Source organism: Aptenodytes patagonicus, chromosome 21, assembly GCF_965638725.1.
Source record: "Aptenodytes patagonicus chromosome 21, bAptPat1.pri.cur, whole genome shotgun sequence".
Lineage (NCBI taxonomy): Eukaryota > Metazoa > Chordata > Aves > Sphenisciformes > Spheniscidae > Aptenodytes > Aptenodytes patagonicus.
In genome coordinates, this window is record NC_134969.1 from 3,239,955 (window position 1) to 3,264,185 (window position 24,231).

At 56.2% G+C, this 24,231-nt stretch overlaps 1 protein-coding gene across 27 annotated transcripts in view; it reads left to right on the forward strand.

Annotated features, from left to right (window-relative positions):
• Positions 1–24,231, forward strand: part of MACF1 (microtubule actin crosslinking factor 1) — a 149,886-nt gene that overhangs the window by 88,989 nt on the left and 36,666 nt on the right. For all 27 annotated transcript variants that reach the window (XM_076357469.1, XM_076357470.1, XM_076357480.1 and 24 more), the window contains 5 exons: positions 1–242; positions 721–850; positions 2,118–2,317; positions 3,039–3,534; positions 4,152–5,623. In XM_076357469.1, the coding sequence (XP_076213584.1) occupies positions 1–242; positions 721–850; positions 2,118–2,317; positions 3,039–3,534; positions 4,152–5,623 (2,540 nt within the window). The remainder of the gene's footprint in view (positions 243–720; positions 851–2,117; positions 2,318–3,038; positions 3,535–4,151; positions 5,624–24,231) is intronic.

The following is a 24,231-nucleotide window of genomic DNA, read 5'->3' on the forward strand; positions in this document are numbered from 1 at the left end:
ATCTGACCGAGATCCAGTGCGATGTGTCGGACGTGACCCAGCGGTACCAGGACCTTGGCGCGGCGCTGCGGGAACGCCAGCAGCAGCTCTCGGCAATGCTGGAGAAGATGCAAGAAGTGCAGGAAGAGGCAAGCTCGATGCTGAAGTGGCTGGAGTCAAAGGAACGAACGCTGTCGGAGCTGGACGCCTCCTCCTCGCCCACCAAGACGGAGACGATGAGAGCCCAGGCTGAGCACAACAAGGTAACTTCTCTTCCAGAGCGAAAAAGGGGGATCTGAGCACCTCCTCCCAAAGGATCTCGGAGATGTGCTTTATTGCAGCAGGGCTAGAAGGATTAGCAGCAAGGATCTGCTCTGGGTTAAAGAAGGGCTTTCCCCAGAAGGGATCACAGGCGGGTCCGTGGAGCAGGAGCCCCCGCACTCTGCTCGACCCTCTTTGCTTTTAGACCTGTTGCTTTCAGGCATTTGGCTCAGGGGAAAGGAACTTATCCGTAGCCCTTGTTGCTGGGTCACTCCAGCTTCTCCTGGAAAGCAATTCCCAGCCTTTCCCTGCTCTTGGAGCCAAGTTAGGTCACGCTATTGCTAATAAAATGAAGTGATTTCATTAAAGAGCAAAGAACAGAAATTGTCCAACTCCAGCTTGTAGCTGCTGCTTCGTTCCTACTCAGTGATTTCATTCTTTTGCCCTACATCTGAAGAAGTTCATATGATTATTTTCCAGGCATTTCTGGCTGAATTGGAACAGAATTCTGGGAAGATCCAGAAGGTAAAGGAAGCACTTTCTGGTTTGCTGGAGAAATATCCAGATTCTCCGGAAGCAGCAAACTGGAAGAAGATGCAGGAGGACCTGAGTAAGTGCCTGAAGCACTTGGTGAGGCTTCTGTCTTGAAACATCACATTAGAAGTGGTTCAGGATTGCAGGGCGATTCCAATGTCACGGCAGAGCAGAGTCGCTTCTAATTAAAATTTAGTAAATAGCGAACTTATCTCCACGCTGTCTGGTGTACAAGGTGTTCCCGAGATGAGCACTGTCATGATTAAGGAAATCTCTACGATGGATGTGTATTTTAAAGACTTGCCTCCCCAAATTACTTCTTTTTTTAAAAAAAAAGAGAAAGGAAAAAAAAAAAAGCATTAGCGACATGGGTTGATTATTTTGATTAAAAGCTTCACTGCTTGATATAAAATTCTAGTCATTAGTAAGGCTCTCCCAGGTAAATCCAGGGCCACGAAAATGATCAGGGGGATGGAACACCTCTCCTGTGAAGAAAGGCTGAGAGAGTTGGGGTTGTTCAGCCTGGAGAAGAGAAGGCTCCGGGGAGACCTTATTGCAGCCTGTCAGTACCTGAAGGGGGCTGATAAAAAAGATGGGGACAGACTTTTCAGCAGGGCCTGTTGCGACAGGACAAGGGGGAATGGCTTTAAACTAAAGGGGGGTAGATACAGACTAGATATAAGGGAGAAATTTTTGACACTGAGGGTGGTGAAACGCTGGCCCAGGTTGCCCAGAGAGGTGGTGGATGCCCCATCCCTGGAAACATTCCAGGTCAGGCTGGACGGGGCTCTGAGCAACCTGATCTAGTTGAAGATGTCCCTGCTCGTTGCAGGGGGGTTGGACTAGATGGCCTTTAGAGGTCCCTTCCAACCCAAACTATTCTATGATTCTATGATTCTAATTAAATGTTGACTAAACAAGACTGTGTATTTAAAAAGAAGCCCAGAGATTCTCTTCTTTGAAATAGCAGGAACGCATTTACGGAGTTCTCCATCCAGGAGATCTGAATGTGCTGTGTGAGGACTGATACACATGAGAGTATCCTCATTTATCGAGCCAGGGATGTGAGATGGCTCACCTAAGGTCAGACCAGCTCATGGCAGTAGTGACTAGAGTGCAGAAATCCTGCTTGCAAGGTTTTTTTTCTATGAGCTTCAAGACCACGTAGCCATTAGAAATGGGTAACGGCTTATTAGATGGAGAGTGAATAGAGCCACGCTAGTTTTATTGAAAAGCTGAGGAGGTTTCCCATCGGGGAAACCATGGGGAGGGTAAAAAACCTTCTCGATGGAGGGGTGGGCTGGCCGGGAGCGTGACCACCGCCAACACAGCCGGTGCTTCAGATTGCAGGTGGGAAAGAGCCAGCCAGGCAACAGCCGAGCGGCAGCAGAAGCTGGAGGAGTCGGCGAACCAGCTGGCCAGCTTCCAGGCTGCCGAAGCCCAGCTGCGCCCCTGGCTCATGGAGAAGGAGCTGATGATGAGCGTGCTGGGACCCCTCTCCATCGACCCGAACATGCTGAACGCACAGAAGCAGCAGGTCCAGGTGAGCCGGGAGCTGCGTACGCGTCTCCACGGTGGGTTCAGGACAAGGAGGGGAGCGGGTCTCATCCAGTATGTGAGGTGGAAGATTGCACTCGGGAGTTATTTGTCTTGCAAGTGCTCTGCCGTGCAGCGAGTGTTGGGAGACCTCATGGCTCCTCTCCCAAGTCCTCCAAACCGTGTTGAGTGGGAACTACTGTGAATAACTGGAAACGGGTGCAGCGCTCGAGCTCCCTTCCCCGCTCTGGATTGACTCATCAGTGAATCACTTGGCCCCTCTTGGAGAGTGAAATTGCTTTAAACAAGACCTGTGCTGATGCTCTGCAGGACTTGCTAATGCTGCCCCTCCGCCTGGCAGCCTGCCCTTTCCCTACCTCCTGCTTCCAAATCCTAACATGTCCGGAACCAGCCACATCATAAAATAAAATGCCCCAGTTAACATAATTAGATTTCCTTCTCATCTAACTGGTTTATGTTACATTACACAGCAGTAGGACAAATAAGAGAGAGAGCAAAGTACTGGAGTCGCAGACCCCTCCCAGCTTTTGAAGTTGCAAGGTCACAGTAAATCGTGCTCTTTCCAGCCCAATTGCCGTCCCACCCCAGGGCTTGTTCCTACTGATTCCGTGGGCTGGATAAAGCCCCTGGAGGTCTGGTTTGTTTTGACTGTGTGTACTTGGAGCTGTCAGTTTTATGCAAACATTTTTATGATATTTCTGTTCCAGTTTATGCTGAAGGAATTTGAAGCTCGCAGACAACAGCATGAGCAGCTCAACCAGGCAGCTCAGAGCATCTTGACTGGCCCTGGAGATGTTTCTCCATCCACTAACAAGGTGCGGGAAGAGCTCCAAGGGGTTAATCAGAAATGGTCCGAGCTAACGGAACGCCTCAACTCCCGCTCCAGCCAAATTGACCAAGCCATAGTGAAGAGCACCCAGTACCAGGAGCTCCTCCAGGGCCTCTCCGAGAAGGTGAAGGCAGTTGGGCAGCGCCTGAGCAGCCAGTCTGCCGTCAGCACGCAGCCCGATGCCGTGAAACAGCAGCTGGAGGAAACCAGTGAGATCCGCTCAGACCTGGAGCAGCTGGAAGAGGAGATCGCAGAGGCTCAGACCCTCTGTGATGACCTCTCTGTCCTGATTGGGGAGCAGTATCTCAAAGATGAGTTAAGGAAACGTCTGGAGACGGTGGCGCTTCCTCTCAAAGGGCTGGAAGACCTGGCAGGTGAGACAGCACAGAGACATTGCTTAAGAGATGTTGGGATGTTGAACTCCACCCCTGCTTTTTGCTAAAGGGCTCTCCCATGACTGGGTTTCTAGGAATAATAGGGGAAGCACCACTTATAATTTTTTAGGGTGCTTCATGGGTGTTTTATGTGGGACTAAGCACAGGAGAGTTCACGCTCCAGACATACCTGAGCCTGGAGAGTGAGCAGAGATGTTCAGTCCTGCTGATGTGGCTCTTCAACAAGGCTGCCTGGCTTGCAGCGGTGTGGCATGTGCTGTGCTTGGGGGGGAAAAAAACCCCAAAACTGGTTCCTAAATTCAGAATGGGGCATGGAGAAGACCCAGTGGCCACCCTCTAATCTTGGGATGCCTCTTCTGGTTTCTAAGAGGTTGCATTTAGAGACTGGTCAGGAGAACTGAGACTACTGCGTTACCGTTGCCTTTTATTACTTAAGAAATTCATGAATCGGTGAGCAAAAAGGCTAGTGATGCAATGGAAAGCTCCTTCCTGTTAATCAAAACACAGTTGGTGCATCTGAGATGATTTTAAATAATTGCACTTTGCTTATTTGATTTCAGCTTAATTGTCGTGTTCTAATCTTATTTCCATTTCAGCCGACCGGATGAACCGACTGCAGACTGCGCTTGCAAGTTCCCAGCAGTTCCAGCATATGTTTGATGAACTCAGGACCTGGCTAGATGACAAACTGTGCCAGCAAGCTCAGAGCCAACCTATTTCTGCTAAACTGGAGAGGCTACAGAGCCAAATTCAGGAACAAGAAGAGTTCCAGAAGAGCCTCAACCAACACAGTGGCTCCTACGAGATGATTGTAGCCGAGGGAGAATCTTTGCTGCTTTCTGTCCAGCCTGGGGAGGAGAAGACCACTCTGCAAAACCAGTTGGTCAGCCTCAAAACACACTGGGAAGAGCTCAGCAAACAGGCTGCTGATAGACACTCTAAGCTCAAGGACTGTTTGCAGAAAGCTCAGAAGTACCAACGGCACACGGAAGACCTCCTCCCTTGGGTGGAGGACTGCAAGGCAAAGATGTCAGAGCTGGAAGTAACTCTGGATCCGGTGCAGCTGGAGGCGACTCTCCTGAGATCAAAGGCTATGCTGAGTGACGTGGAGAAGCGTCGGTCCTTGCTGGAGATGCTGAACAGCGCTGCCGACATCCTGATTGATGCTTCTCAAACCGATGAGGATGACATTCGGGATGAGAAGGCTGGGATCAATCAGAAGATGGATGCCATCACAGAAGAGCTGCAAGCCAAGACGGGCTCCATCGAAGAAATGTCACAGAGGCTCAAGGAGTTTCAAGAGAGCTTCAAGAACATTGAGAAGAAGCTGGAAGGGGCGAAGCACCAGCTGGAGATCTATGATGCACTAGGGCCGCAAGCCTGCAGCAACAAGAATTTGGAGAAGCTCAGGGCACAGCAGGAGGTGCTGCAGGCCCTGGAGCCACAAGTGGATTATCTGAAAAACTTCACTCAAGGTCTAGTAGAAGATGCCCCAGATGGGTCTGACTGTTCCCAGCTCTTAAGCCAAGCTGAGGTGGCTCAGCAGGACTTCCAAGCTGTGAAGCAGAAAGTAAATGACTGCTGTACGCTCATGGAAAACAAGCTTGAAGGGATCAGCCAGTTCAATAATCGGGTGAGGGAGATGTTCTCTCAACTGGCAGATCTCGATGATGAGTTAGACAGCATGGGCCCCATCGGGAGAGACTCTGACAGCCTTCAGTCCCAAGCAGAGGACGTTCGCACGTTCCTGGGCAAACTCCACAGGCTGAAGTCTGACATTGAAGCTTCTGAAAGTGAATGTAAGAAAATGCTGGAGGATGAAGGGAGCCCCGATTTATTAGGACTGAAACGTGAATTGGAGACGCTGAATAAACAGTGCAGCAAACTGACTGAGAGAGGCAAGAACCGTCAGGAGCAAGTAGAAACGACGCTGTCTCGTGTCGAGGACTTCTACAGCAGGCTGAAGGAGCTGACCCACATGACAACCGTGGCGGAGGAGAACGAGGCATTGCAGTGGGTGGTGGGAACAGAGGTGGAAACCATCAACCAGCAGTTGGCAGACTTCAAGGTAAGTCTTTATGCTATCACCTTTCTTAAGTGGTGTTTGGTGTTTGAAGGTCTGTCTAGTGTTGCGGTCTTTTGTGTAGGACCTCTAGTCTTCAAGCTGTCACGGCTTCATTGTTCATTGCTATAACGTCAGCGGTTTTGGTGTAGTAAAATATCCTTGCTCTGGAGAATGTAAGATCAACTGTTGGACTTGATAGTCTGCGGTGAAAAGGTGCAGAAAGATTTTGTGGTTGGGAGGAAAAAACTTTTCCCTGTTCTTCTTGTGATGTGTAAAGTTGGCGTGCCAGCACCTTGTGGGCTCGTAGAGGTGGCTGGCGTTTAGGTTTTGGGGGAGGGAGGGATGTTTTTGAGTCCATCTGAACTGTAAGTTGGCTTCGTCTGAGAGTCTAGTCCAGATCAGATCGTCCTGTAGGTCTTTGTACCTGGTCTACCATTCCTGCTTGTTGTTCACTTCCTCTGGGGCATATATAAGTCCATTTTTGGGGTCCTTAGGTACAAATAATGCCACAGATAAACTGTGGGACGAGGGACGCACACAGGCAATAAAACCAAGGCAAAGTTTTGCCGTGGGCTGTTCATGTTTCCAGCAAAGAGCTGCTAGAGACCGTCAAGGCTTGCATGAAATGCCGAGAGGGGGAAGAGTTGGAGTGTGTTTGATGTTTTGTTTTTTTTTTTATACAGTATTATGGTGTTGGGTCATGCTGTTACACTACATTAATTATATTAATACTGCTTAGACATTCTCTTGCTGTGAAACTTCTATTACTGATGTGCTCGGTAGCTGATGATTGAGCTGATTTACATCTGGCTGCTCATTTCCTGGTGTTAATGGGGGCTGGGAGGGGGAGGCATTTTTACAGCCATTTACTTTTCATCTCATGGCTAATTGATCCCATTCCACCACTTAATAGTTCTGTGAAACCTTCACCGGGACAAGGTATTTCTCTGTTGGGGATTGCCTATCCAAAAAAAGAGCTTGGAAGTGTTCGGGGCAAACTCAAACCCATCTGATGGTGTTGCTGTTAACTCTTGTGTTGGGCAGTCTTTTGCATGGAGCTTATATTGATGGGAAGGATTTAACTTCTTCATTAAACACCACACAGTCGCTTGGAACAAATATATCCAGAAAGGAGTTTCTAGTCCTTAAAAGCAGTGAAACTTTCCTGCAGAGCAAGGGATTATTCCCGGCTGAGCAGCTCTCGTTAGAAACGATGATGAAACCCAGCGTCAGTGCAGATTGCTTGGTTGGCCGGGCTGGCGAGCGGGGCTGGCAGGTGCAGCTTAACCCATCGTAGCACTTGCGAATGGTCTATATCTCAGTGACCTTGAGGATGACCCTTTAAGACAACGGTGTCCTGGGCTGCACGAGCCAAGGGTGCTTTGGGGAGTGACGTGACCTTACCAGGAGTCATTCGTTGGCCATCGAGGCCAGACGGTGCAGCTGGGGTCTTTGTTCGTGGAAAAACGAAAGTTGCAGCGGTGATGGTAGGGTTTTGCTGTGTAATGGCTGAGAATGAAATGGGGGAGAACCAAGAAGGGTGGCTGGAGCAATCGCAGTTACGGAGCGGCATTCCTCCCATGCACGGTTCATCCAGAGAGCAAGCATTTTTGCACGAATCGTAAATGTTGCAGAGCAAATCTTTGCAAAGCCTCATCTTACGCTTCTCTCTAAGGGGAAATGCAATCCCAGATATTGATCTGCACGTGGAAGGGCATCGCAGCACACAGGCAGGGACCGTCTGTACTCCGTACGTGCAGGAGGGAGAGCGGTGGAGAAATCTGGCTCGGGCTCTGGGGGAAGCGGGGAGCACGGGGCGCTTTTTTTGGTTGCACCAGGCTTTTCTTTCTCTGCGCCTAAGACAATATCATAGCTGTCTCCCTTTTTGGATTGCAAACAAGATGCATGCACAGTGTGTCCGTGGGGAGCAGAGGCAGTGCTCCCCAGGGCGGCGTGGGGACGATGCAGCTGAGCGTGGGGAGGAGGATGGGGTGGCTGGGGCTCTCCGGGAACGGTCACGGTCCGTCTTTCCAGAAGGCTCAAATGCGGGCAGATATTATGTCTTAAGGCATTAATTTTAATGAACATCTGTGTAAATGAGATGCAAATTAGGTGTGGCCCCAGGGCTCCAGGCACGTTGCCAATGCAGCCCTGACAAAGGTGGGCACTTCTGGACTCATTGTGTCCAGATTTTAATAAAGAAGATATATTGAAGGCTCTGACGGAGGCCGTGAACAGATGACTTTTGAAGCAGCTTATACTTGAAGCTTCCCATATATTTGTCTTTTCCTGCCTGCAAACGCTCCTCAGACTTGCCCCAAAAGGCCACAACCTACAACAAACCCTTAACTTTTGGAGAACTGCCACCCGTGCGTTTCCTCTCTTCCCCCCAGCCCCTTTCCCAGGTCACAGGGGGACCAATCCTGGCTACAGGAGGGATGAGCCCTCTCCTGCTCTAAGTGCTCCTCCTGGCCGGGTTTCTCGGAGGCGGGAGGCTGGGAAGCAGCTGTTGGATCTTGCTCGGGGGGGAAGCTTTGTTTGCAGGAGGTGTTTCGGTTCAGCGAGCGGGTGCAACGGTGGGGATGGCTACACCGAGGGGCTGAGCCCACGCCGGCCATCAGAAGCCAGGATGGAGACGTAGGGTGGACCTGGCCTTCGGGGGGTGGGGGAAAACTAGATAGGAACTGGTTCGGAGCACCACGTTTTAGAGGATTGTAAGAAACCTATCTGGAAGAGACTTTAAGGGGTCACCTAGTCTATTCCCTAGCTTTATGGTGAGATCAAGTGCAGCTGAAAGGCATTTCTGTGGTTTGGAGTCTGTGCTTGTATGGACATCCTGATGGATTGCTTCAGATACAGCTATGCTACAGAAGAAATAACATGGTTTTAGCTTACGTTAAGCTGTCAGAGCAAAGGGACCTCATCTTTAACTTCTGGTCTCCAGCATGAGTTTAACCCAAGTGAGTGTCTTTCCATTGCTGCCTCTCTGAGGAGCCCCTTTTTTGTATAAAAGGGTACTAAAAGTTCAAAGAATCTTTCAGCGCCGTGTCTCCATGAGCATCACGCGGCTGAGTCAGGCTCTTCAGCGCGAGGGACAAGCAACGGCCACCAGCGAGAGCTCCTCATAGGAGCTTTCAGACCGGGGCGTTTCTTCCCTCTCCGCTCTCGCTGCTGTCAGCTCAGGTTTCTCAAAGCTTACGCGAATATTAAATTTTAATGACTGGAATCAAATGAGCAACAGTTGAAATGTTACTAAAGATAACAGCTATGTTGATTCAGTTTAGCAAACAGCAGAATTCCCCAGGGAAGCGGTTCCCCAGGTACGGATGAGTGATGAAGGGTCACGCGGAGGCGTAGGGGGTTTTCTCCATCGCGTGCTCTCCAGCATCAGCAACCCCTGAGCTAGAAGACCCTGAGTTACAACCCTTCTTCCCGAAGACTGGGAAACTAATGCTGTGCTTTGGGTAAAGCTTGTGCCGTTCAGTGCAAGGGGCTGATCTTCCTTTACACGCCCAAGAAGCAGAGGTGCGGTGTGCTGGTTTGTAGCGGTGGTGCCAGGAAGCCCCAGGCACGGGCTCGTCCTGTCTGGCCAAAGAGCATCCATCAGCAGGGGCAGCGGAGAGCTGATGGAATCAAATTCTTCGGTGTTTTTTGGGAAGACATCTGTGCTGGGGTAACTTGGCCTCCTGGCTAAGCGAGCTCAAGCCTGGTTTTGTTTACCTTATCTTTTATACAGTGGATTTTGAACTTGGGTTTCAAAGCCTGGCTGGTACTTAGCGTTGGCAGTTCTGAGCTGGGACCCTCCCTGAGTCACCGTGTTGTTTTTGGACAAACTCCAACATTGCCACATTTCACCTACAAAGCAGACTGTAACGCTCAGCCCTGGGTCAAAGGCGCTAGCAGAGATTTTTAGGCTTGCTGCAATATAAAGCGATGCTGGGGGTGGAAGGATGCCGCTGCCTCCCCAGTTGTATCATGCCCGAGTGGTTTTAGTTTGCTGTGGACGCTTTCCTCCCCATGATGAAGATGAGAGGAGGAACGGGGCAGCCTGCCTTCCCTCTGAGTTGTGCTCAGCAGCCAGAAGGGATTTCTGTAAGAATCTGGAGAACTTGACCCAAAATTAAACCCAAGAAAAAGCATCGAACTTGACGTAACCAAACGGTCACCGTCGCGTTCAAATCGGTGCAGATGCAGTTGGCTGAAGGGGAAGACGCGTGGTGATGCCTCCGCGTGCGGCTGGACCTCCGTCGACTTGCTGGCCCCCTCCTGATGCTGCACCGCGGCCCCCGCCGTCCCCGCAGCTGCGCTTCGCCCCACGTCTGCTGGCGGCGTTGGGGCACGGCGAAGGAATGCCGGCGAGCCGGGACCTGCCGCGGCTGGCACACGCCGCGCCGCTTATCCAGGATCTCGCCTCCGAGTATTAATTAAACCCCACCCTTGCCCCGGCCGGAGAGGAGGAGGGGAGCAGGAGGGGGTCTGCCACGGGGAGCAAGGGACCGCCTCATCCAACCCTTGTGGGTGACGGCTTTGCTAGGGCAGGTCGTGGGGAGTGGAGGGAGGAGATGGGATTTTGGGCTCTTGCCTCTCCTCCTGCCGCGGATTTTTGGGAAGGTTATTTGAAACCGGAGTTGCTCAATGCAGTGAACTCGGGCTCCGCTCCTTCACGCCAATAAAGGTTTTGTGCTGGATAATGGAGAGGGGGAGGGAGAATCCCTAGACAGCAATAACTGAAGCCGCACTCCCGTTTTATTTTAGAGCAGGTCAGGTCGTCTGGGGCCCGCGGAGCCCTCGTGCCTCCAGCACCCTCATTGTCTGCTTAAATAAAAAAAATCAGGAAAGAAATCCCAGGAGGGGTGATGCAGTGAGTGAGTAAATCCCTAAACAGCGTTACTCATCTTGCCATTCAGATGCTGCTCTGTCTAACCCTGCTCCGGGTCCTCCCCGCTTCACCCTAAGTAAAAGCGGCAATTAGCCGGCGCTCGTCGTGAGCCTGCGCGCGCTCCCACGCCATCCCTGCCGCTGCCCGCCTTCGCGGCAGGAGGACGTCGGCTTTCTTTGGCGCTCTATTTATGACTCTCTTAATTCCCCCAACCTTTCAGATGGGGAGCTGACTCAATGGCGCTATCGGAAATGCCGCTGTTGCTAATAACCGTTTGCCTCGTGCCCGGTGTCCCTGGGTTTCTCCCAGGTGCTGCTGCCCGAGGCTGCTGCTTTTTGGGAAAGGGGGCAGCCGGTGGCACGTGGCCTTGGGGGTACAAGGGAGCTCACAAGGCATCACATCCCCCACATGAGCTGTTGTTGTTGCACCGGGGCACTGGTGGCAGGGGAGACGCGGGACGGAGACGTGGCTGCCCAACACCGTGCGGTGTTTCACGGTGGTTATTTTGCAGGAGGACTGAAATGAGTGGTTTCTTCCCAGAAGTTTATCCCATTTATGTTTGCAGAGTGTGCTCCTCGGCAGGCTGGGGATTAGCGCGGGCCCTGATTGCACAAGTGGCGTTTTGTGATCTTCCTTTGTAAGATGCACGTACGATGATCTTAAGGGTCTTTTCCAACCTAAATGATTCTGTGATTCTATCTCCGGGACCAGCGGCTCTGCTCCTGCCGCTGTGGAGCCGCTCTCAAGGACGGGCGGAGGAAAACCGGCATCCCATCTCGGGATCGCGGGGCTGAACTCGGAGAGCAGGAACGAATCCGTGTGCTGATGAGGCGAGGTATTTACACCAAAGCCTTTACACTCAAAGCCGTAATTTCTGGAGACCGCGTTAGCCGCCGCTAGCAGGCACGTGTGCTCGCAGGCGATGCCTGAGCACCTGGCCCGGGCCTCCGGGGAGGTTTTTTTGGTAACTCCACACCCGATCATACAGCCGAAGACCCCGTAGCTGGGGGTGCATCGCCGGCGGGGGCTTCAGGGGAGGGTGGGAGAGGTGGGTTTCTGGGATGGGACAGGGAGGGGACACTGCCACTTGCCGTGCCCCAGCCCGGCCGAGGGTATTTTTAACCCTTCTGTGCCCCCGGAGGAATGCGTGCGGCTCCCGACAGTCGTCCAGTTGGGAGCAGCTGGGTGGGACTGGGCTGGGAGCGGGGACAGGCTGCACGACGGTGTCTTCTCATTGAACGCTTTCCAGACCTACTTAAAGTATCTCTGGCTAGTATTTTGAGCGTCAGCAACACACGCAAAAATGCCTCCTCTCTGACAGCTGTTAAGCTGCCTTAAAGGCACCATCTCCCCTCATTGGAGAAGAGGATGATAAATGGGGGGTGATAAGCGCGGGCTGTGCCGGGTGAGGGGGCTGTCACCAACCCTGGCTGGGGCGAGTGGCCCGAGCAGAGCTGCAGAGCCCTGGTTGTGTTTGCTGCGCTTCTAACCTGATAACCTGGGGGCGTTGCAAATAAACATGTTTGCACAAGAGGCACTTGAGCACGAGTGGCCCCTGCAGCCTCCTCATTCCTTGGAAATAAATTTTATCGCAAAGAAGGGAAGAGCAAACGCGCCCCCGGAGCTCGGCCTCCCCGAAGGGAGTGTTGCCGGTGTGTTTGTTCATCAGCGAGCTGCGGATGGGTTTTGACCTTGACTTGTCAGCGGGCAGGCAGAGAGGCACAGGCACTTTCCTGATCCCGAGCAAGCCAAGAACAAGAGCGAATTAAGCCGAGAGCTGCTGAGAGCGACCAAATCATAGCAAGGCTTTTTTTTTTTTTTCCCGGTCTTTTCTTGACCATAAAACAATTAGGCTGTGATCAAACGGTCCCTTTCAGGAGCCGGCTTGGGTCACTGCTCCAAAGCCACCCGCTTGCAGATGCTTTGGTGACCCTGCAGGTCTCAGCTGGGGGAGATGGCTGTAGGAATGTCCTCTTGCAGGAGCGCTCGTGAGCTGGTGGGGGTGACACTTCGCAGCGTTTCCAGGAGATACTAAAAATACCAGCTTTGCATAAGGCCGGGAGAGCTGAGGATCCGAGGGAGGAGGAGATGGGAACCTTTTTGTCTGCAAGGGCTGAGCAGAGGAGGGAGAGGAGCCTGGTCCCGGCGGGATGCAGCCACAGAGGGCGGATCCGTGGGGAAGCGCGTGGTGGAGTGAACATAAGACTTTCCCATCACCTACAGCATCCAAGCGAGTCACCGTTCTTTGCTGGGGAAGGGAATGACTGTGGCCGCTGGGTCTGGAGCAGACGGGGGCTTCTCTGGGGAAGGGCTCGGGCTTGGCTTAGTCACCGCAGTGTTTCAAGAACAATTGCCAATTCTTCTGCCGAAGGAGTGGTTTAAAATGTCTCCCATCCAGAGGATTCTCTGGATGATAATGCGCTTACCTCACTTCCTAAAGAGCCTCCAGAGCAGTTTATTAATCACCCCATCCCTCCGCTCTCCCTGCTGTCCCTCATTACTCTGGCAGTAGGTGAGGAGCAGCTTCTGCAGTTTTCCATTTCCCCCGGGTGGGCAGTGGGGTGGCAGCACCCTGCCCATGGGTACTGGGTGACTGGCAGCGTGGAGCGGGATGGCCGGAGAGCCCAGGGTGCTTCATCCACCCTTGTGCAGCACCAGAGCAAAGCCCGGCAGCCACGGAGGGGAATTTGCAAGAAAACCGGGCAGCTGAGGACAAAAATGGGCATTTCGGCAGATTGCACCTCCCGTGCCCAGCCAAGCCCCCCGGCCGCAAGGACCCACCGCCCTGGCATGTGGCTCTACCCTTCGCTCGCAGTCCCAGCCCGGGTTACTCCTGGGCTGTTTCAGGGTGCTCTGTGTACACAGACGGGGTCCCAGGGGAGCCCCAGGCTCCGCAGCGATCGAGCACTGAATGCCACGGCGTGGGGCTGTGCCTGAGCGCTGCTGTAACACGTGGGCTCCAGGCTTCATTCGGGAGAATTATTTATACCAACATCTATATTAGCTGCCTTGCAGGGAAAGCGCTACGTTGCGGCTCCTGCACCCTTGGAAAAATAAAATAAATTAAAAAATGCAGTGCTCACTGCATCTGTACACCCAAACTGCAGAATGTTTCTCCGGGAGTTTGGTTTTTAACCTCTTTCTAAAACTTTTCCAGTGGAGGTGCAGACCCCCATGGAGCCAACTCAGGTTTCCTCCCACAGCCCTGCGGAGGAGAGTCCCAAATTAACAGGCTACAGGTTGCAAATCGCTGCTTGAAAGGCGCGCTGGCTCCCTGCACCATGAACAGCCGTAGCCTTTGAAGAGAGGGATTGCGTGGTGGCAGAGGCCTGACATGAAATCAGTTTGAAGTCAGCTGTAAGCCAAGGGGATAAGGGAGCATCCAGCCCGGCACGGTGGGATGGGATTAGCCTGGGTGCTGTTGCCTGGAACAGGCTGGGAACTCGGGGCTTGCCCACGCGGCACCAAAACGGCAGTCGCAAAGATTTGGCAAAAGAAGTGAGTTTAGGAGAGCAACAGCGCTGAAAGGGAGATAAAGAAATCCCTCAGACCTTCCGACAAATGTAGCAAAGGCTTTAAAAAAAACATGAATCCTCCAGTAAAAATCCCAGTGAAACCTAAAAAGCGGTTTCTAAGGCAGATTTTGTGTGTGTGTGTGTGATTTGGCTTTGTGCTTTCATCATGGTGTCTGGGGGAGGCCGAAACCCACCCCCGGTTCCTCCGTCGGGCTGGAGGCTCTCGGGGTTTGCTTGGACGTGGTGCCATGTCCCAACCCAGCGGTCCCTCCTGCCACCACCAGCTTGGTGACCCTCACGGAGTCAGACATGGGGGGACGCGGTGACCCACACGGAGTTGGTCGTGGGGGACACAGTCAGCAAAACCTGTAGGTACAAAGCTCGTGGTGCAAAGGCAGGAGCTCCCCTGCATCCACCCTCGGCCAGGCTGGGCGAGTGGGTGCTGCACTGCCCAGGGCAGGAGGGCACCAAGGTGAAGGTTAAAGGAGCTTTGAGGATGAAGAAGGCCCTTGGTTGTACCCTGGGCTCATTAGCGATGTGTCCATCGGAGATCTTGAGCTGTCTCTGGGCTCTCTCGCTCATCATATAACAGAGGTCCCTCATTTCCAGCTGCTGAGATGCATTAAAAGAAAGCTAAAAATATATTGGTTTCCAAATACTGCTTTCCCATGTAAACAGCGGCGGCAGCGGCGGGCAGGATGTAATGCAGTCGTAAACAGGGTGACATCACCCCGTGACGGGGAAGGCACGCGTCCCCGCGCTCTGGGGCCGGTGGCCATATGAGGAAAGCTTGAAACCTACGGGTCTGGGAGACAAATGGGGATGCTCCTACTTGGAGCAAGTCTGGGAAAAGCGGGTGGGTTTTAGCTGAAGGTCTTTATCTGCAGGACGTGGCCGTCGGATGGCCTGGGGTGGCTCCGGGGCACAGGTGGGTCTGGGCTGGGTGACGGCCCTCGGTAGAGCTGTTTGGTCCTCTCCCCACGGCGGGCTGGCTGCCGGAGCACGGGCATCCCAGCGCCCGAGCGCATCGTCCGCAGCCGTGAACCCCAACTCGGGTTTGGCCAAAACGTGCTGGTAACGGGGCAGGTGAGAGGAAGTTTGGTGACTGAACAAAAGCCAGATGAGGGGTCCTGGTGGTCCGTTCTGCCCACCGCCACCACGCCGCAGGTCCGGTGAGCTGCGAAGTGAGCAGACGCGCTCTCCTGAGCTCGGGGCTGCGGCTCTGAAGCTCTACCAGCCGTTTATTTCAGTCCCGGCGCTTGCTGCTGGCAGGGCTCCGCGTGCCAGGGCTGCTCGGAGACACCCGAAAGGACAAAAATTCAGAGAGGACCTTCGTGTCCTGCCCCGTCCTTCCCTCGCACCAGTACAAAGCTCGAGCAAAGCCCTGAAGTTGCAATTCCCAGCACCCTTCGGCTTCTGTCCCTATGGCTGGGGTGGCACTTGGTGGCTTAAAGCTGTGACTTGGGGAACTTGCAGGAGCTCCGGCTGGGATCTTCAGGCCAGGCACAGCAGGTTTTTAATTGGCTTTAGTACTTGCCGAATATTTCCCTAATGGTTTTAGAGACGAGGGGGGGGGATGTGTTGGAGGAAGACTTGGTTTGCTTCTGGCACGTGACTCGGTGAGGAAATGGGAAAAGAATTTCTGGCTGTGAAACGGCAGCTCCACGTCGAGATCGTTCCTTCTTCGCAGTGGAACAAAAAGCCTCCTCGCCCCAGCCCGGATGCCTGGGATTCCTCGCGGAGGGGCCCCGGAGCGGTAACGGTCCTGCTCCTGCTCCGCCAGCTCCCGGCCAAGGTGGTAGCGGGGGAGCCGGGGGCGGCTTTGCTGGAGCGCTGGCACGGTGCGGCCACCCTGCCCCTGTTGTTTCAGCTGCGCTGGAATAATAACGCGGACCAAGAGCTGGTGTGTCCCCCGCCAAGTATAAAAATCCGGGCTTTGGGACGCTCTTGCAGTGTTGGCAGCCAGGGCCGGAGGAGGCTGTGGGGCCAGCCCTGACCGTCCGTCTGTCCGTTCAGGAGGGCTCGGGGGGACGTGGAGGGGACAGCTGTGGATGGTTTCCTGCTCACGCAGTGCGGGGCTGCAGGGGGGCTGCTCATACACCCCCCCCAGGTCCCCGCTCCCTCCCCATCTCCCGCTCTTTTCCTTGGTCATATTTAATCACGGAAATAAGAAAAAAGTTTCCAAAGATTTCCCGGTGTGCAACCAGCCCCGCCAAGCGCTTCGGGCCGTTTAACGGGCGTTTCTCCTCCACAGCCCTGAACCCTCCTCTTCCACAAAACGTCCGCTCCCGTCTCTCCGAAGGGAAAAAGTCCCTTGGGGAACACGGTGCTGGAGCTGCCGCGTGTGCGGTTGGTGCCGGGGCACTTGGGGACGAAGGGTCTGAGGGCTTGGGGACAGGGAAGCCAGGTTCCCACCGGAGCCGTGCCATGACCTTGGCCAAGCCCCCAGTGTTTTCGGAGACAGCAGGCACCTGCAGCGCGTCTGAAAAATCAGGCTTTTCATCTCTCCCTTGGCTTCACCCTCTCGGCTGTCACACGGCCATTGCTGGCCACGGCCGGGCGGGAAGGCTTTTGGTGAAGCTACGGCACGGCAAAGCGCGGACTGAGGTCACCGTCTCCCAGCGTTGGCATTATTGGGGCGCACGGGGCACGCTTTTATGTATTAAGCACCTGCCCGGCCTCTCGTATTTTTATCCCGATGCTGTAATTCATCCCCGAAGTAGCAGGCTGGGTGGCTGGCGGGGCGGGTTGTTGCCTGGAGATGCGTGGAGGCTGTTTCGAGCCCTCCTGTTTTCTCTCCCAAGTCTGTGACTTCCCTCAGCATCACTTCGCAGCGGTGATTCACGCGCCCGGGGCTGCCTCCCTCTCCCAGCCCCGCAGCAGCCGCTGTAAATGGTCCCCGTCTCTTAAACCCAAGGGTCGGGGGGGGGGGGGGAAGAGGGTGATGGGGGGGGGGGAGCGCGATGCTGACCCGGAGCTGGGGCTGTAATAATTAGTTTGTAGGAAAAGGAGCCTGCAGCCGGCGAGCTGCGTGGTGGCGGCAAGTTGCGGGTGGGTTTTTGGCAGAGCGGTTGGCTGCGCTGGCAGAGCGATGCGGCTTCGGGGAAGGCAAAAATGGTACTTTTGGGTTTTTTTTTTTTTTTTCCGGTGATTTAATAACTCGGTTCTTTGTGCAGGGGTGGGTGTGAGGGGAAGGGGGCCCCGGGGTGGGGGGGGGTGGGGGGGGAAGAGGCAGGCCCCCTCCCAGCGCGGGGCTCGCCTGGGAAGCGCCTTGAAACGCCGTATCGGGGAAAACCCGGGGGCCGGGCGCGGACAAAGGGCCGGGGGAGCGCGGCTCGGCGGGGCCGGTGAGCGGGGGGGAGCCGGAGCCGCCGCCGAGCCAGGGCGTTGCTGCTCTTTGTCGGGGGCTGCCGCCTCCCCCCGGAGGAGGGGCCAGCCCCGGCGGGGCGGGGAAGGGGCCAGCCCCGGGCTGCCGCCGGCCGCGGAGACATCCCCCCCCCTTCCCCCCCCCCGCCATACCCGGTCGGGCTCCGGCACCCCCTTCCCGGGCCCGGTGGAGGGGGGATCGGGGAGGGGGGGTGGAAGGGGCCGCGGCGCCCGGGGAGGGGGCGGCCCCGCTGCTCCCGCCCCTCCCGCCCCGCTCCGCGGCGCCTCCCCCCGCCCGCCCCCGCCTCCCCCCGCCCTCCGCCGGGGCTGGCAGCTCGGCGGGAGCCCGGTGCTGGCGGCGAGCGGCGGCGGCGGGGCCGGGGCGTGCGGCGGCCTGCGCGGCTCGGCCTTTTGTTCCGCCGGCGGGAAGGAGAGCGGGCGGCGGCGGAAGAGGAGGAGGAGGAGGAGGAGGAGGAGGAGGAAGGCAGGGGCCCGGGCCCGGGCGCGCCATGCATCCCCCCGCGCCGGCCGGGGGCTGCCCGCGGGGGCGACGCGGAGCCCCCCGCCCCCGGCCCGGCCGCTGAGCCGCGCACAAAAGGGGCGAGAGCGGCGGAGAAGGGGAAGGGGAGGGCGGCCCCGGTGTGTGGGTGTGTGTGTGTGTCCCCGTCCCGTCCCCCCCCCCCCCCCCCCCGTGCCCTCCTCCCCTCGCCGCGGGGACCGGCCCCCGCGCCCTCCCCGCCGCCGCCCCCCCCCCCCCCCCGCCATGGCCGGGCCGCCCGGCGGCGCGGAGCCGCCGCAGCCCGCCACCGGCCGCCGGGAAAGTTAGTGCGAGAGGGGCCGGGAGGAGGAGGAGGAGGAAGAAGCAGCAGCAGCAGCAGCCGCCTCCGGCCGCGGCTGCTCCCCGTTCCCCCCGCCAGCTCCCGGCAACTTGGGGGATTTCGTGCCGCTCCGTCCCCTTGCCATTTTTGGATGCGTTTTATAGCCTTTTTTTTTTTTTTTCCTGGGGAGAAAGAGGAAAAAAAAAAAAAGCGAAGACCCAGCAGCCTTCCTCCGCCGCCGGACTCCACGGCGTGCCCCGACCGCCGCGCGGCAACCGGCTGGATTTTGGGGGTTCGGTGGCTCCGGGCATCGCGGCGACAGGAACAACAATGCCATCATGTTTTTGAGACAGGAAACCTCCGAGTTTGCCCTGAATGAAGAACTTCCTGTGTTTAAACTTGCACGAATATCCGCTGACAAGCTCAGTTCAAATGAAAACACGAGAGTCGGGGGGAGAGGCTAATTCAGACCAGCTGGACTTCCACGGGACTTAGAGCTGGGCAGAAAATGCGAGGAGCCGCTCGCCGCTCGGGCTGCGATACGTGAGCGGCCGGGACAAGCAGTGCCTTTGTTATTAAAGAAGGACGGACGGGATAATTTAAGAGCTTGAAACTCTTCCGCGGTTTCTGTCGCAAACGGCGATTGGGAATATTTTATCGAAGCTGTCGGATTTGGATGGTTTTTGCTGATGGATGGGGTTTTTTTAGGGGGGTCGGGGGGATGAGATGGGTTGTTTCACTGCTCGGGACCGCCGGTCGGACTGCTGAGCCGGTGCAGTGCTGCCGGTGCACCCTCCCGTCCCCGTAGCGTCGCTGCTTTGGGATTAGAGTCTGCCACAGCAGGTTTGGGACCTGCTGGCCGTGTGATGCTTCCTGCGGTGGCGGGCGAAAGGTTGCCGGGGCGGTTTCGTCATCCGTAAGGACGAGAGCATGGGCAAACCACTGAGCCGGCCAGACTGTTTACGGCAGAACCACACTTGCCTGGGGAAGGGCGAGGAGGAGGATGGTTATATAGAGGATTGCTACGTGCCCCAGAGGTCGATATACGACACGATGAGAATTAACGAGCAAATCGATCAAGGATCGAAGCTCAACCAGCTTTCCAAGAGCACCCTCGGCAAGGGGGACGGCAGCACCATATCCAGCAACGGGACTCTGGGAGCTGCCAACGTCTTCGAGTCCAGGGTGCCAGAAACGAAGAAATTGGATGAGCGAGTCATCTTCGACGCGCTGAAGCTCAGCAGTGACGTCTCCAAGCCGGCGCCAGCTCCACCAAGGAGACGACCGAACCCCGAAAGAAAGGAGAACGTTAACCGGCGATCGTGGAAATCCTTCATGCCGCCAAACTTCACCGAATTTGCGGAAAGGATGGGTGCTTCGCTGAGCGAGGTGTCAGAAGCAGGCGCCTCCAACCCTTCCCTGCGGGATAAGCGGGAGTCAAGTGCCGTGCTCACTGAGCGCCCGGGCCAGCCCGACCATGGTGAGCCCATGTCCGAGTCTCTCACCTTGGAGCATGTCTCCAGGTCATCTGGTGCGGCGGAGGCTCTAACGGCCAAGCAGTTCGGCGCGGATGGCTACGGCGGTCCCCGGGATGAGCGCCAGCCCCTGCTGAACACCGGCGATGGCCGTGGTCGCGTCGGGGACCTGGCCAGGGCTCACCGGCTCCCCAGTGCCACCTGGCCACGGGCCAGGAAGAATTTCATCAAGGGAAGCCTCAGCAATGGGCACCAGGAGACCCTGGAGGCCTCTGAGTCGGACTGTACAGTGGAGAACGTCAACCTCTCTCCGTGCCTTAGCGAAGAGCTGCTGGATGCTGGACTGGATATTCTCATCACCTCTAATCTCAGGGAGAAAACGGAGTCTGAGCTGAGATTTGAGGAGGACGAGCGCTGGGTGATGATGGAAGAGTGGGAGGAGGCGACACTGTCGGAGAGAGGAAAGGCTGTTCTAGTGGCAGAGGAGAAGAAGAGCTGTTGCTTGGCAGATATTTCTGAAGAAAAGGAACAATTTGCTGCTCCAGCAGACGGCTCTGCCCCCAGCCCGGGGACCTCCCAGTCCTGCACATCCCCGGGGAGTGCCGGCAGCCCCCTCACCAGCAGCGCATGCTGTACCGAGGACGCGGCAGTGCAGTGCGAGGCTGAGGACTTTGCTCTGGGTTCAGAGCGCTCGGCCAGCCCCACGGGCCCCGAGTTGTCCGACACAGACTCGGTGCAGATGTTCCTGGAGTTGGAAGAGCAGTGCCTGAACGAGGATGAGGGCGATGGGGCTGTCCCCGGCTGCCTGGACGTTCAGGTCTCCCCCATGGACTCGGAGGGGCTGGACCCAGATTCAGCCAAACTGGCTGGGGCGGCGGTCGAAGCGTGTCAGCATAGGGCCCCTTTGGACGTCAGCGCTTCGGACTCTGCCGTCGTGTCAGATCTGGAGGACTTTGATGTCACCTGCAGCTCGCAGGTGCTGAGCACGCTGGAGCCGGCAACAGAGCCCTTCTCAGAAAGGGACACCTCGGCTGTCACCCCAACGGACTCGGACGGAGGGGCTTCCCCCAGCCCTGTGGCCGCGGTGGGGCCGGGCTCCCTCCGGCAGTGCTCTCCGGCACTGGTGGAGGAGGATGCACCTGACCCACTGGTGGACCTGGAGCTCGTGGATGGTTGCGCAGTGGCGGTGCTGGTGGCTGGTGGGATGCCATCTCCTGAGATGGGTGCACATCCAGCCTCCGGCTTGGAGGCAGCTGATTACCCCAGCGCTCCGGAGGGGTGGGGTGAAGATAACCAAGACTCGCTGGTCTCCGACAGTGAAGTATCACAGCTCCCCGAGGAGACCTGTCCCGGCCGAGCGTCCCCCTCCCAGCTCCCAGCTCCCGACATGGTGGCAGAGGAGCCACAGTCCCCCTCACAGCACAGCGAGGACAGTGTTGAGGGAACGGATCCATCCGGGACCCCTCACCTGCCTGGAAGGACAGACCTCACCAACTGGGATGTCCCAGAACTGGTTTCTGAGAACGAAGCCACAGATTTGGGATCAGAGAGTGATGGAGCTGAGGGCCAGACTCACCTGGCAGAAAGTGGGGATGCTCGCCGTGGTTCTCTGCTGCCTTTCCACACCGGCTCTGCATCAGAGCTGGACTCTGAGGCTCCAACGACGTCCCCGGCACCTGTTGAGGACCTCCCATGGGAAACAGTTCCCCTGGGCCAGGACCTGGCTCTGGAAGGGGCTGCCCACACCGAGGGGTCCCCCGTGGAGGTGGCTGTTGTGCACAGGGAGGCACCGTCGGCCATCCTGCAGCCGGGAGACCTGGACTTGCTGTTTGCCTGCGGCTGGGAGGACCAGCCGACAGCGCGGTGCTGTACCGTGGTGCTGGGTGAGGGGGTCCCACGCGCTGCCAGCCCAGCCGCTCCGGAAGAGCTTCCTGGCACGCCGCCCACTGTGAGGCAGCCTGCTCCCGATGCCATTCCATGGGATGTTGGGGGGCTTTATGTTCCAACCGACCCATCAGCACCATTGGATGTGGCTGTCCCAGAGCCCCAGGCTCAGGAGACACCACCAGCCACTGGGGAACCTACCACGGATGCTGAGGAGCCGTGTATTGAGCATCCATCTCCAGATGCCACCACCACTGCCATGCCCTTGGCAGTGGAAGAGCTTCTGGATGCCCCACCACCGTTTGCCGATGTGCCTGTTGCCACTGTGCCACCAGAAGCGGCCGACCCACTCATCTCCGGTGTCAGGGGTCTCAGTGGTAGCCCTGTACCGCTGGCAGTGGGGGGGTCGGTAGTGGCCTTGGGGGATACAGATGACTTTGCCAACATGGTTGTGCCACCCATCCTGGAGCACCTATCCACCGAAGCACCGGCTTTGGAGGATGACCCCGTTGTGAGAGTGCCCGCGGCAGAGGTGACAGCTTGGGACAGTGCCTCCATGCCGCCGGGCACAGAGGGTCCCCCCTCTGCCTTCCCACCCCCTGCAGAGGATCCCACCGCCCCAGAGCTGCACGAGCTGCCAGGTGCACCCTCCGCCGTGGCACCCACCGCACAAACCCTCCCCGGGGCCATGCCAGGGGACACCCTATGTCCCCCTAGCCGTGGGGGTGCCCCTTCCCCAGCACCCAGCGAGGGAGAGGTGCCCGTGGAGATGGAGGGACCCTCCACCACCGCTCTCGTTGCAGAAGGGCCTCCTGCTCTACCAGATGGATTCGTTCCAGATAACGAGGTATTTGTTGCTCAGGCGTTCGCAGACGGGGTTTCAGGCCCAGAAATTGCTTTATTTTGCACTTGAGGGGTGGGTGGGAGATGGGAGCCTGCTCGGAAACTCACAGCCACAATCTGCGGGGGGTTCAGGCTTCGAAACAGCCTTCTCCCTCCTGAATTTGGCTTGAATTTGGCAGGCAAAAAGTTTTGGGGGGGAATTGTGTGGTTTTATAAGTAGGGGAGGCAAAAGACTATCACTGCTTGATGACCTAAACTATTGTCTTAAACTTTTTTGGCTTATTAAAGTACATTATGGTCACTCAGACGTAGATCACAGACTTCAGAGAAACCTTCTCGCTGGAGCCTGGCAGCATGGTTCCCATCTTTGAAGCAGAAAATACATTGGAAGAGAGAGTCCTGTAAAACAAATTAAGTGCAAATAATTCCTGTCCTGTGCAGTCACCACTTTCTGTAGCTTTTTAAGTGAGCAATAAGGTGCTGAGGCTCTGAACACGCGTGGGAAGGGGCTCAAATTCTCTCTGGCATTTGGGGATTTGCTTTACCGTGCCGTGCTAGCAGCTTTTGCCTGGAGAGGCCTCGGTGGTGGAGTTCCCACAGCCGAGAGCTGATTTACTGCCATCTGGATTAGGAGAAATATCACTAAGGAGACATCAGAAGTTAGTCAGCGCCGAAAATCCCGATTCGGTAGCAATTACTCATTCTTTGGGCTGTGCCAGCCGTTTGAGAAATGCACGTGGAGGGGCTTGGAGAGATGCTTTCACATGGCGGGGTCCATGTGAGCACGGGCTGGGGCACCCGGTGTGGACCTTGGCGAGGAAAAAGAGCCGTCGGGTTCTTGCCGTTGTACGTCTGTTGTCTGAAATTCACTGCTTTGGTGTCAGCGTGTCCTCGCTGGTGGGACCCTTACTTTAAGTGCAGCACCTCTGATTGTCAACCCCGTAAATCTTCCCTTTGCTCAAACGTTGTTCAAGCCGTTGGCAGCTCCGGGTCTGCACCGGGGCGATGCCTGGGCACTGCCGGTTCTTCCCACCGCGGGGCCGGGCTCTGCGTTCGGCAGCGGTGGGGTTAAGGAGCGCGGCAGCCCGGGAGATGAGGGAAGCAGAAAGCGAGGAGATGCTTTGGGAAGCATTTCTGGGAGCGAGGAGGAGGTGTGGCAGAGCAGATGTCCTTCTGCTCGCCAAGATGTCTGTCCAGCCGCTTTGCCTGGGCAGGACACCTCGCTCTGCGCCTTTCCCTGCCCAGCAAAGGGTGTATGTTAAATATTTGTTTCAAAGCTGAGTCACGGTGAGGTTAATGAACTAAATCGCTGGAATCTTTCATGAGCAAAGAAAAACAAGCGTGTTTGACATGCTCGCTCCTCAGGCCATTAACGTGATTATCTTTGTAACGATCCTTGTGCAGCGTCATGCTCTCGGGCTGTACCGATTCGTGTGTTGCAGGTACCCGTGGTCTGATGGCCGGGCTTTCTGCAGGGCTCCCTCCCTGCCCGGCTGCTTCGAAGCCCTGGAGTTTGTTTTTGCAGCGCGCGGAGGGCTCGGACCCAGCCCCGCATGCCAGACTTATCAGCCTGGTCCTTTTGTGGGTTTGGCTGCTCCAACAGCCGGCTCCATATATAAACAGTAACAGGAGAAGCGGCCGGGGAATCGGTGATTTCATGTCACCATTTATTTCTTATAACCGTGGCATAATTCTCACTGAGCAAACAGCTCTGGACAATGTCTGCCAACACACCCTGCACTTCGTGTCCTGGAGTGATACCTCCCTGCCCTCGAGTAGCTGAGCTCCAACGGGAAAGAATAGCTTTTTCTTTGAAAATGAGGCAAAGGAA